This window comes from Trachemys scripta, chromosome 9, assembly GCF_013100865.1.
Source record: "Trachemys scripta elegans isolate TJP31775 chromosome 9, CAS_Tse_1.0, whole genome shotgun sequence".
Lineage (NCBI taxonomy): Eukaryota > Metazoa > Chordata > Testudines > Emydidae > Trachemys > Trachemys scripta.
Window position 1 is genome coordinate 85564730 of NC_048306.1, and position 12107 is coordinate 85576836.

The 12107-nt window shown below is 46.8% G+C and overlaps 1 protein-coding gene and 1 long non-coding RNA gene across 5 annotated transcripts in view; one reads left to right on the plus strand and one right to left on the minus strand.

The window, feature by feature from the left end:
- Nucleotides 1–895: 895 nt before the first annotated feature.
- On the minus strand, nucleotides 896–9484 carry SLITRK3 (SLIT and NTRK like family member 3). Of its 3 annotated transcripts, none has more exons than XM_034781684.1 (2): nucleotides 9414–9484; nucleotides 896–6909 (listed from the first exon to the last, which is right to left on the minus strand). In XM_034781684.1, exon 2 carries the CDS (start codon nucleotides 6889–6891, stop codon nucleotides 4036–4038), a length of 2856 nt encoding a protein of 951 aa, XP_034637575.1. In that variant the 5' UTR covers nucleotides 6892–6909; nucleotides 9414–9484; the 3' UTR covers nucleotides 896–4035. The 3 variants fall into 3 exon arrangements, with proteins under 3 accessions (XP_034637575.1, XP_034637573.1, XP_034637574.1); XM_034781682.1 differs by lacking the exon at nucleotides 9414–9484 and adding an exon at nucleotides 9215–9413; XM_034781683.1 differs by lacking the exon at nucleotides 9414–9484 and adding an exon at nucleotides 8537–9084.
- A 298-nt stretch (nucleotides 9485–9782) lies between these two features.
- LOC117882844 overlaps nucleotides 9783–12107 on the plus strand; it is a 56918-nt gene continuing 54593 nt past the window's right edge. For both annotated transcript variants that reach the window (XR_004647122.1, XR_004647123.1), the window contains exons 1-2: nucleotides 9783–9862; nucleotides 11850–11913. This is a non-coding gene — a long non-coding RNA (uncharacterized LOC117882844). The remainder of the gene's footprint in view (nucleotides 9863–11849; nucleotides 11914–12107) is intronic.

The following is a 12107-nucleotide window of genomic DNA, read 5'->3' on the forward strand; positions in this document are numbered from 1 at the left end:
CTACGTTATTCACGTAGCTGAAGTTGCGTACCTTAGTTCGAATTAGGGGTGTAGTGTAGACCTGGCCTTAGAGAAGGAATACTCTACTGAACTCAGATTTTGCATTAGGAGAAGAGTATTCATACCATTAGAAATAAACACCACCCGTTCTGCTGATGCAGTAGGAGAGACCTTTTATTTCCCAGGCCCAAATACTTCTTTTTAAGTGGGATTTGCTTTATAAGAATTGTATGAAAAGTCCTAGAAATGGGGAGGAACCCTAACATTTAGTTATCTTCCCTTTCTAGCTATACATTTATTATAAGCTATGACTATGACTTACCTGGCCTTTTTTCCCTTTCACCTGTAGGAAGAATTTCAACATAGTGAATTAGTGAATAAAAATAACCATATGATGAATATTCTACCACAAGATTCTGAGCATCAGCACATACATTAACCTGATGTCAAATATTTGTCAATACAATACTGAATTAAGCTAAAAAAAATATTTTTATTTAAAATATTGTTCCATTAAACATCACTTATGTGAATATGGATAATTTTATTTTATTTCATTCCTTCCAAATACTATCAATTTTATGAATAATACTGCTAATAATGATAAATAATCCCTATTAATTAGGTTCATTCAGATTGATGGATATGAATTGTCTCCCTTCACAGATCAGATATGACAGATCCACATTTGTTTTCTGAAGTGGATAGTAATTTTACCATCCACCCATCGACAGCTTATCACAATAAAATAAAATAAGAATAATCATATTACACATTGGATATCACAGTTAAATATTCTGAACACTTCCACAGATATTCTCCCCCAACTGATTTCAAAGAGCTTATAATGCACAAGAAAATAAGTTTCCTACACAATAAAAAAAATAACTCAATATAAGCCAAAAAATTCTCTCTTTTAATACAAAATTCCATTCTCATAGAATAAATTTATTTCCACTGAATAAATAAATTCCCTCACCATTTGCAGGTGAAATTGCTATCTCTATTTAAGTCAAGATGCTTTTGCCTTTTTGTAGTTTAAATAAAATATAAACATTATTTATAATGATTGGCTTACACTTTGATATGATTTATGAACACTCAGGTTTTGCTTCCCCCCCCCCCAAATGTATACAGCACCAGTCACACCAGGGATTGTACTTTAACCTGACATATCATACTCCATGTTCTGCATGCTGCAGCATTATCAATGGAATTATAATGATTATCATCAGAAGAATCTGGCCTTGCACTTTGATGTTTATTTTTTGTAAATACCGGCATGCTTTTCTAATATCCATTAAAAACAGATTAGTGCTGAATGCAGTAATAATGAAACCAACATCAATACTAGAGGGATCTGGCAACTTGGAAGTTCATAACATTAACCAATAATATGGAGGTGATGCAAAGATTTACAGACTTTTGAAGCTGTCCCCTCACCCACCCCCGCCCCCGCATTATCTCTAAGGTCCAGAGGGCTAGTATTGATTCACAGAAAATGTTTTCTACTTCCCCCACATAGCTCTCAAAGACAGACTGAGAGCCTGTACTGTGCATACCTGCCAAACCTATAATTAGGGCCATCTGGGGAGAACATCCACCCTTTAACTCCATTGGACTACAATGTGCTGGGTTGAATAATTTTGTTACACAAGAGAAAGGGAAGCAGCTTTTCCTGACCAGGACAGCTGGCATGGATGTGGCCCATCAGTCCATGCAAACATAGGCTCTCTTTCCTCACCCAATCCAAAAAGTTCCAACTTATGAATGGACATTTAGTCCCATAACAAATGCCCAAAGGGACAAGAACATTAGATACAGGGGGTTCTTTTTTAATACAGTGGAAACATTTTTCAATTTACCTTCATAAACTGCCATGATTGTTGTTTTTATTAACACAAAATATATTTTTGATTTGATATTTCTATATAAAATTCATTATTTGAGATCTTTAGGACAGGGCCTCAGCGGCGTAACTGCACGGCTAAGGAGCTGACATTCACATTCCCATTTCATTTGTTCCCTAGCTTGATGTAAGGCATTAGTGACGTCTGGTGAATTACATTCAACGTAACGATTTCACGCTATTAAGGACAGACTCAGGAGTGCAAGCGGAAAGTACCGGGCGGCCGGCACAACTCAGCTGCAGGCTTGCTGCGATCGCTGGAGTTCCGGCGCCATCTACTGGCCACATTGGGTAACTCCCCCAACAAAGCTTTTCCTCGGCTTTTTCTGTGTGTCAATCCAGATCTACCAGGAACAAGATACCAGCTAGTACCTTAAAAGAAAAACCCGTTTTTCTTTGGTTTCGCTCAGATCTAAGTGGGTTGTAAACTGGGTGACGCGGCAAGTCTATTTTGCAGCATCATTTTAATGACACACATTTTGTAAAATCAGCCTAACCCCCCTAGTTGTTCTGATTGCAGCAAGGCAAGGGAGAGACCCAGCAAACATCAGCTAGTGGGCCTGAGTTTCCCATATTGTTTCAGTCTTTTCCAAACGAGCGGAAAGAACATTCCAAGTGCAATTGTATCAAATATTCAAATGTACATCTAAGCCTTTCTCCAATCTCTACTCATTTCCTTATATAATTGATGTGAATTTAAACACTGAAAAGTTGTAATACTAATGCCTTATTTTCTCCTAGGTTGTAGCAGAACACAGATTCTACTAGCAATATTAGTAGAAGAAATTGGGTTAATTCTGATGCTTATTTTTAAATAGAAGAAACTCTGACATCGTTACAGTGCAATGTGGAAGAAAAACAGGTTTCAAATCGGATTTTGTAAAGTCCTAAGTGGTACTGTGGCAGAAGTTGTACAGATTTTTTCCCTGTTAACATCACAGTGCACTGAACAGTGATTAATAAAATAGCTTTCAGGATTAAGGTGGGAGAAGTAATCATCGGTAGGGGGAGGGTAAGCTGAAATTTTAGGTTCAAGCTTTGTATCCTCTATATATCTATATATTGTTTTCAAAACTTTTTATTAGGAAAGCTATACCAGACGCATCACTGTACAATGAATGATTAAACATTACCTTTACAATTTATATTCACTTGAAATTACAGAATAAATATATGCACATTGTTGTTTGTATCTTTGTGTGTGAGAGAGAGAAAACATTAAAAGTGCTTCCTACAAAGCCGTTAGTGATAGGTACCCAGAATTTTTTATTATTATTATTTTTTGTATATTTGTATGGGTTTGTTTTAATAAGAAAGTGCGGATGTCCTCCAAAAACTCATGGCGTCATGAAGTGTCATTGATCATCCCTAGGTGTGTGTGCGTGCGCCACGTGGTTACATCCAATGGGCTTCTTCGTTTCAGATGACTTCACACTGGATATGGAATCCCCCCGCTCCAGGAGGAGAGGAGGGAAGAGCGAAAGGAACGGAAGGGAAGCCGATCGGAGAGGCTAGGGACCCGACTGGCGGCTGGGGTGGGGAGCTGTGTGGACGCGTCTACGTGTGTGTGCATGTGAAAGAGAGAGACAAGAGTGAGAGAACATTCGAACAAGACCCCCCCCGCCCCTCCCCCCTTGCAGTTTCCAGGCATGCAGCAAACTGCATTTGATTGTTTTAAATAAATGTACAGGATCTGTGCCATGATGGGCAAGAAGAAAGAAAGCCACAAAATGCCATCTCCCCCCTACCCCCAGGGGGAAAAAAAAAAAGTAAAAAGTTTACTGCAACGGAAAAAAAAGAGACATAGAATTTACTTCGTTAGGATCAATACAAAGATCCCCGTAGTAATAATAATAATAATTAATAATAATATACCTTAGACATGGCACAGTCAAAGTCTCAGTTTCAGTATAAAAAATAATGATTAACATCTGCTGGCAAGTCTGCGAAGGCACTTCATTGATTAATGATCTGAGAACGGCCCTTCCTCCAAACACACACCTCTGGTGGGGGAGAGCACCCAGCTGTATTCTCTATTCTCATCATGCGGTTGCACGGGGGCTGGAGAAGGGGGGCCGGGGGCGCTACTGGCGGGACGGGGGCGGGAAGGGAGAAAAGCTATCGGGTCAGAACCTATAGGTTGTCTTCTCCAGGACTTCGAGGTAATCCGGCTTGGTTTGGAGTTTGGCCCTTAACTCGAGGTATTCGCTTGGGGGGGTTTGGTCTGTGAAGCCCTTGCCGGCCGAGAAGAGAAGGGTTTCTTTCAGCCTGGCGTCCTGCTGGAGGTCCGGGTACTGCATGCCCGGCGGGTGGACGTGCAGTTCCTTTAACTTGGGCACCGTGCCGTAGAGGCAGTCCACGAAGCCCACCGTGCAGGGCAGCGGCGGCCGCTCTCTGTCTAGCCCGGCGCCGGCCGGCGGGAAGAGCAACACCCCGCCGTTCTTCTCGTGGGGGAAGCCGGGCGGCGCCAGCGCCAGCTCCCCCGCCAGCGCCAGCCCGCCGCCGCCGGCCGGGTGGTGGTGGTGCGGGTGGTTGGCGGCCACGATGGTGTTGAGCTGGGAGCTGGACACGGCCAGGCTCCACTCCTTCTCCTTCTCCAGCAAGGTCCTGTAGTGGGTGCTGTTCTCCTGGTGGCCGGGCTCGGCGAACTGCTCCCCCGCCCCGCCTCCCCCCAGGCGCTCGCCGGCCTCGCCGCCGCCGCCCTCCTCCCCCCGCTCCGCCTCCTCCTCCCGCGGCTTGTAGATGGGGTTGTTGCACATGTGGGTCACCGGGTGGGGGATGTAGTCGTAGACGTGCCCCACGGGGTGGGCCTTCTCCGGCGAGGCGCCGCCGCCACCGCCGCCCGCCCCCCGGCTGCCCTCCTCGAAGAAGCGGTGGCACTGCATGTGGATGCCGCTCAGGTCCCCCGCCTCCGGCCGCTTGCTGCGGAAGGGCAGTTTCTTGCGCCGCCGGCGCAGCACGAAGGCGAAGAGCCCCGCGGCGATGAAGACGGCCGAGAAGAAGAGGACCAGCAGGCTGAGGATGAGCACGGAGAGCGGCACGGCGGCGGCGCCGGCCGGGGAGAGCTCGTAGGCCGAGGGACTGGTGGGGCTGGGCTTGCCCCCTGGCGGGGCGGGCGAGGCGGCCGCCGCGTGCAGCAGCTCCGGACACAGCGCCTCCAGCTCCACCGAGCGCACGTCCCGGCGGGTGAGGTTCTCCGGGCTGGCGCACAGCACGTCCCCCACCACGATGACCGAGCTGATGGTCTCGATCCATTGCTTGAGCGGCACCAGGTCGCAGGTGCAGTCCCAGGGGTTGAGCTTGAGGTCGATCTGCACGATGGCGTGGAGGTGCTCCAGCACCCCGGCCACAGGCAGGTAGAGGAAGTGGTTGTTCCTCAGGTTGAGCCTGGCCAGGGAGGTACCCGCAAAGGCATCGGTGGGCAGGGTCCGCAGCAGGTTGTCGTTGAGGAAGAGCAGCTTCAGGTTGGGCATGAGGCTGAAGGCTGCGGGCTGGATCTCCCTGATCAGGTTGTACTCGAAGTACAGGTAATGCAAGCTCTGCAAGCCCCTGAACATGCCCGGAGTCAGCCTCTCGATGTCATTGCCGTTCAGGTACAGGCTCTTCAGGTTAGGCAGGTTAATAAAAGCCCCGTCCTGCACGTAGGAGATACGGTTGTTCCCAAGGTGTAAGAGATCCAAGGAAGAAAAATTCCAGAAATCCGAGCGGTAGATTTTCTGTATCAAATTGCCGCTCAGGTACAACTTCTTGGCGTTCAAGGGCCTGGGCAGGAGCTCGGAGATGTTGTGAAATCCTCTCTCCTTGCAATTGACTGTCAGGCCCAAGTCGTTGATGTGCAAACTACAAGAGCACCCAGTAGGGCATATGATGGGGATTGGGGGCCTTGTCTGATAGGCAGCTATAGGAGGCTGGTTTGGCCCAGGATACAGGCCTCGGGATGTAGGGGGAGGTTTGGGCACTCTGGGCTGCTTGGTGGGTTTGGGCTGCTTATTGGATGTTTTGTACTCAACAGAGGAAGCAGTGAAATGGAAGGAGGATAGCATGGAGGAAGGCTTAGTAGGCCAGGCGTTCTCCTTGCTAGATGACAACTGAGGAATCCCCAGACTGGCCTCGACTTCGGAGTCAGACAGCATGGGGCAGAGTTTACTCCTTTTGATTTCCCTCAGGTCCTTACCATGGAAGTGGAAGGGGGTCTCACAGGTTATGTCTCCCACAAGGGCAGTGTAAGGTATGCGCTCCAGCCAACTTTTCAGCTGCACAATCTCACAGGTACAGTTCCAAGGGTTCTCCTCGAGCTGGATTTCCATCAGGCTCCTGCCAATATGGTCCAGCATCCCTCGATAGGAAAGGACTTTTAACCTATTTCCCCGCAAGTCCAAATGAGTTAAGGACACAGATTTAAATAGGTTGGTGGGTAGCATGGGGATAAGGTTGTCATTTAAGATCAAGACTCTGAGTTTGCTCAGATTTCGAAATGCCCCACTTTCAATCCGTTTAATGACATTATAATCTGCCTGCAGATATTCCAGACTTTCCAAACCCAGGAAAGTGTCGTTTCTGAAAATGTCTAATTTATTCTCGTGCAGGTACAATCGCTTCAGAACTTTGAGCCCATTAAAGGCTCCTGTCTGAATGTCCTGCAGTGCATTGTTCCCAAGGTTAATAGACACAGCATTGTTCAAATGAAGAAAACTGTTAGTGTATAATTTCCTCATGGAATTCCTCTGCAGATAAAGTTTAAAAGGTCTTGACCACGACTCTGTTATCTGACTAATATTTATAAATCCTTTATTGTCGCAATGTATATGGAAAAGGCTCTCTTTTACTTCACAGTAACATGGATCAAAGCAGGGCTCGTCAATTTCCTCTGAGTCCTCTATCAAGGGAATTGGTGTAGTCCATGCTAGAGCAATTGTGCTTAGAAGAATTACCGACAACATCCTTCCTTTATGGAGAGTCTCTGCCGTGGAAGGTTTCATCATTTGTGGCTGATTACAAAACTGTAACAGAAATAAAAATGGAGAATTTTAGTGTTTAGTCACGTCACTGTTCTTAATAAACTCCATTCTTGCTAGACTTTTATTAGGCTCCTGGAAAGTTCAGCAATTGTTGGGTAGACGTTCAAAACAAACTCTAGCAGTGCTTGATGTTCAAGGCTGGTTTCAGACTTAAGAGCTATAGAAATCTCTAATCATAAGATGCCATATTTTCCCTTCCCATATGATATTTAGTAAATGGCATCTATAATGAAAACAGCATGCACATACCATATAGCAAATGAACATGCAGACTGAGCATATTGCATATACACATTTTTTTCACCACATGACCATTGTTTAGAAAAACACTTATTTGCAGGCTTACCTCTGTGCACATCATAACCTACATTGATTGCAGGAGAAAATATCAGTGGATATCTTTCACCAGCATCATACTACATCCTTCATATATACACATGCACACACAAAAAACCCTCCCAAAGTTGCTAGATTGCAATGGTCCGATATCCAATGCACCGGCTCAGTATATTCTATAGGTAAGTTTGCAGGAATGTGCAGGGTTTGTAAATGTCCCTGATCTAACAGTTTCCTTTAGAAATTCTCAGTGTCTTTAATAATGCTTAACAACCCTGATTTAAAATAAAACCTCCCCCTTCCAGACCCACTGATGGATTAATGCTACTGGTATATTATCAGATAAATACATACTACATATTAGTCATTTTAGCTGATTAAAGCATTTCGAGATGATTAATCTTTCTAAAGCACATGCCCATGCGATCATCAGATCTAAGGCGAAGTGACAGCTAAAGAAGCATTTTGGACTGAAATGCTCAGCCTGGTTTTTTTCCTATTAGAAAGGATTTTGCGCCCCCAGGACCAACCAAGAGACCCAGTTAAAAAGCTGAAAGTGGAAGAAAAATACCTTGACACCAGCTGATAAATTATCTATCCTACTGACTACCTTTCAAAAAGAAGACACCATTCTTCTCCAATCAGAGGAAACAAATACTGTATTAATGAGATGCAGCTCCCCAAGATACAGTTTTCCCCTTCCTTTTGCCAGATATTTCAAATGTTTGGGGATAAATAAACGTTAATGATTATGATCATAATGGTGATGCAGCCCTTCTTGAGTCAGTGAAATATCGAATTGAAATTGGTCGGAGGGATCGTTGATTTTAGTCCTAATTTATCAATAAAAATGACCTTTTTCTTTGCCTTTCCAATGTACAGCTAGAGAACCCTCCCCCACCCCCCTTCCCCGCACAAACTTAAAATCGGAAAGACGCATTTAGGGAGAGAAATGGGAAAGGGATACAAATCCTTAGGATCAACTTGCAAATGAAACCCTCAGCTGTAGGAAAGGGGAGATGGGAGAAAAGAGAAATACCCTGTGCAATTAAAACCATGATCTAATTGGGAAGAAGGGAGAGGGAGAGAGAAAGGAGAGCTATATTGCAGTATCCGTCAGTCCTCTCTATCTCTTTTGCAAAATAGCGACTTAAGTTCTTTCTGTTCTGCAAGGGCTGTAATAAAAATGATGGGGGGGGAGATTATGGGGGGGGGGGGGGGGGTGTCTTTGAAGCTAGGCAGAAAGAAGAAGATCCAGAACGCTTGTACTTACCGGTTTGCAGGAGAGATTTTAGCACGTCTAAAAATAAATAAATAAATACAATTTTTAAAAGCTCGAGTTTAAGGATTGCTGGTTTCACTCTGTCTCTTTCTGTCTCTCTCTCTCTCTCTACTCCTGCTGAGGCTGAGGCAAAAGGAAAAAAAAAAAAAGCAAGCAAGCAAGCCTGAAACGTGTTGGGAATGCAATGAGCTCCTCAATGAGCTTCTTTAGGATGCAGAGCTGCTGTTTGGCACACTCAATGGAGGAGGGAGGAGAAGGGGGCTGCTGCAGGCTCCCAGCTCTGGGGCTGCTGCTTTCTCTGGGCACCAGCAGCACATCGTTGGGAGGGAGAGGGAGGGAGGCTCAATCACAGCGGAGAATCTCGGGCTTCTCTCTCTTTCTCTCCGTGTGTGTGTGTGTGTGTGTGTGTGTGGTGTTGTTGCCCTGGATCAGGCTTTTCCACGTCATGAAAATGAGCTTCAAGAAGGGGAACAAATGAAGGGGGCGCGCTTGGCACCAGGTCGGGGGCGCGCATTTGGGAAGCCCTGACTGTACAGATTTTTTTTCCAGGAGGGGGGAGGGGATGGTAAAGTGGGGTGGGGGAGGAGTGGGAAATAATCAGACTGGGGAAAGCCAAGAAGAACGAGGAAGGAAGGAGCAGCCTCCAGAAACGAGCCACAGTCCCCTCACCCCAACTCTCAAGGAAAAAGATCCCCCGATTGCCAACTGCAAATTCCAGCAAGGCGCTCCTGCTGCGGGTAGATCATTGGGAGAAATGTATCTCTGGCCAGCTGCCCCCAGATAGGTTCCTCTCCGCGCACAGACACTGCTGCAAAGCCAATAGATTAGTTTATGCAGAGCCATAGGTAGCCGCTCTCCATCATCACACCTGGATGTCCCAACGTGAGAGCTCGGGAAGCCCCAGCCTGGGTGACTTGAACAAGGTGGTTCCTCTCTCCTCGCATTTCCTCGCTCTCTTTGATCCCTTTGCACCGCGAGCGCCCCTTTTTTTATTGTTGTGCTGCAGCTCGAGCCTTCAATCTTCTCCAGGATCCAACAGCCTCCTGTTCGCTTCCAGCTTTAAAAGGAGGCAAAGCAAATCTCTGGGAAGAGACCCGGAATCACTTGGGTAACAACGGCACATTTTGCATTCTGTCACCGAGCAAGGCATCAAAAGCGAAGAGGAGGATTTAACTCCTTAACTGCCGCACGATTTTTCGGTCTGGCTTTGGGTGTGTGTGGTGTGTGCCCGAGAAGAAACCCATGTCCGATGCTGACTGGATCCGGGAAGAGAACACAACCCAGCTGACATCTTTTCACGACAGAGGCAGCAAGAAGGTAATACAGTTTTGTTGAGAAACCGGGGCGAAGGAAAGTGACACTGTGTGGGCGGGAGTAGATTATTTGTTAGCGAACTGCTGCCAGCCGGTAGCAGATCACTGGAGGGAGCGCCTTGCAGCTGAGACTCGAGAGTCTGTCCAAATTTACCCTTGGCTTAAATTTAGCTGCCAAGATCGGTTGTCAGGGCGAAGGGTTTTTTTAAGCAACAGAGGGGCGATTGGGTCAGTAATACACGTCTCAATCCCTGTCTGTGCATTTCAAAGCACAAATTCAGATTTTTTCCCAGCGTTGGGCAACGTAGTTAGTGTAGGGAGATTCAATACACTCCGTACACTTTATTGAACGGGCTGATTTTTTTTCACTACGACATGCATGGCATGCACATGACAGACACACTCTACAGTCACCAGGAAAGGGGCTCGCTCCCTAACTTTAAATGGACGTGGCATTCTGCCCTCCACCACCCCACCTCTGTTGGGAGTTGCAAGCGAGCCTCCAAGCAGGGGGCGGATCTACCATCCCTTCTGGAAGCCATAAACCCCTAGGTCCGGAGAGTCACAGCAGCCTTAAACCAAACCTTTAACATTGCTATTCGAACAGTCCAGTCCCCCTCTCCGCTCCAAATGTTTGGGTGGAGAGAGGCTTGACTGGAATCCTTGAAGAGGCAGCAGGTTGGTATAAAAAAGTTAGTAGGGGGGAAGCCCAGCTGTCAGGAGCACAGATCACTCCCTGTTGACTCCCAAATAGGGTGCTAGTGCCCACTCTGTTAAAAGGAACATCCATATTCCTTTACCACCTCCTCCTCCTCTCTCTCCCTGCCCGCTTCCCATACCTGTCGGATCAGTAACATGCCCCATATGATTTTAAACATCCCAAGCGCTCGTTAAACATTTCAATGTGGAAGCAGTACTACTTGCTAATTAAAATGCTGCATCATTCATTTGCAGGAGCAAAATTTGGTGCCGTCAGGCGAAATGCACTTGAGACTTCTAAAAAGGTTGGGGGAGGGAAGTGAACACAGTTTTATTAGATCTCTAAAGAAATGAGAGGGAAGAAATGCCGAAGCAGATGGTATGAGAATTTCTGTTATTCTTGCCGGGGGTCTCTCTTTCGCAGCTGCCTTAGCAACGCACTGGGGTTTGAAATACATTCACAAAAGGTCTGTCTTTTTGCCCACACCACGTTGCCATGTCAATAGATCTTTTCGCAGGCCGCTTGCAAGTCCCGAACAGTGCAACCAGGAGGTTATCCTGCGCTAATGATTTTCATTAGGAAAGTAGCAAACGATCGCGGTTAATACCGATCCATGCGGAGTGCTAAAAGCTCACCGAGATTTGCTCTGAATGGCTAGGCGGCGTCAGGCGAACTCTTTAAGATGTATTACATCCCTAATGCCATAACCTTGTACTTTCACTCCCCCCCCTCCCCCCCCGGCCAGCAACTTTCAGCAATGGCACCGAATAAGGCTTGTAATCCGTTTAAGTGGTTCTACCTTCAAGTTTTGCAGATGAATTGAGGGGAAAGGGGGGATGTTGGATGAATACAAATAGAAAAGCATTGCATGGTGCCTACAGTATCACAATACAGAGCATTGTGAGCCAAATCTTCCCAGGCTCAGTCGCTGTCGGATCGAAGCTTCTAAGGACACCCCTTTTGATTTTAAATCGGAGTCCCCTCGGATGCAGCAGTAAAGGATTTGGTCCCCAGGAGTTTAGCGGTGGGCTGCGCTCGCTGCATGTCTTTTTTCCTTCCTGATAGGATGTCACACAGTGCAATCCCTGCCTGGATCCTCCCTGAGTCCACTGGAGGTGGGATATCTCCCTTCAGCCCCACTGTATCCTTTCCCCGTGTCCCACGGGTGTGGGGATCCGGCTGTTTTACCCCAGCATCAGCCAGGCGGCGAAATGGCACAGGGGTGGGCGGTGGAGGAGGAGAGGACAATCCCTAGGGTTCTAGATGCTAAAAGTCTGCAATTTCGATTTAGGGTACTGCAGTCAAATCACAAGGCTAAGGATGGCAATCAACCAGCGTGGGGAGCAGCGTGTCAGGTAACAACTCCGCGCTGCTTGGCTCAGGGGATCTTCAAGGAGGGAGGGGAGATTCCCTTAGAAGGGAGACAGAGGCGTCTTCCAAGGCAGAGCTGCTTTAAAAGTGCTACTTAACGGCCACGAATGAACCGGGAGGGGATTCGAGGTTATTTACCAGCGGCTGTGACTAGCCTGGGCGAGAGAGATTGTTATGA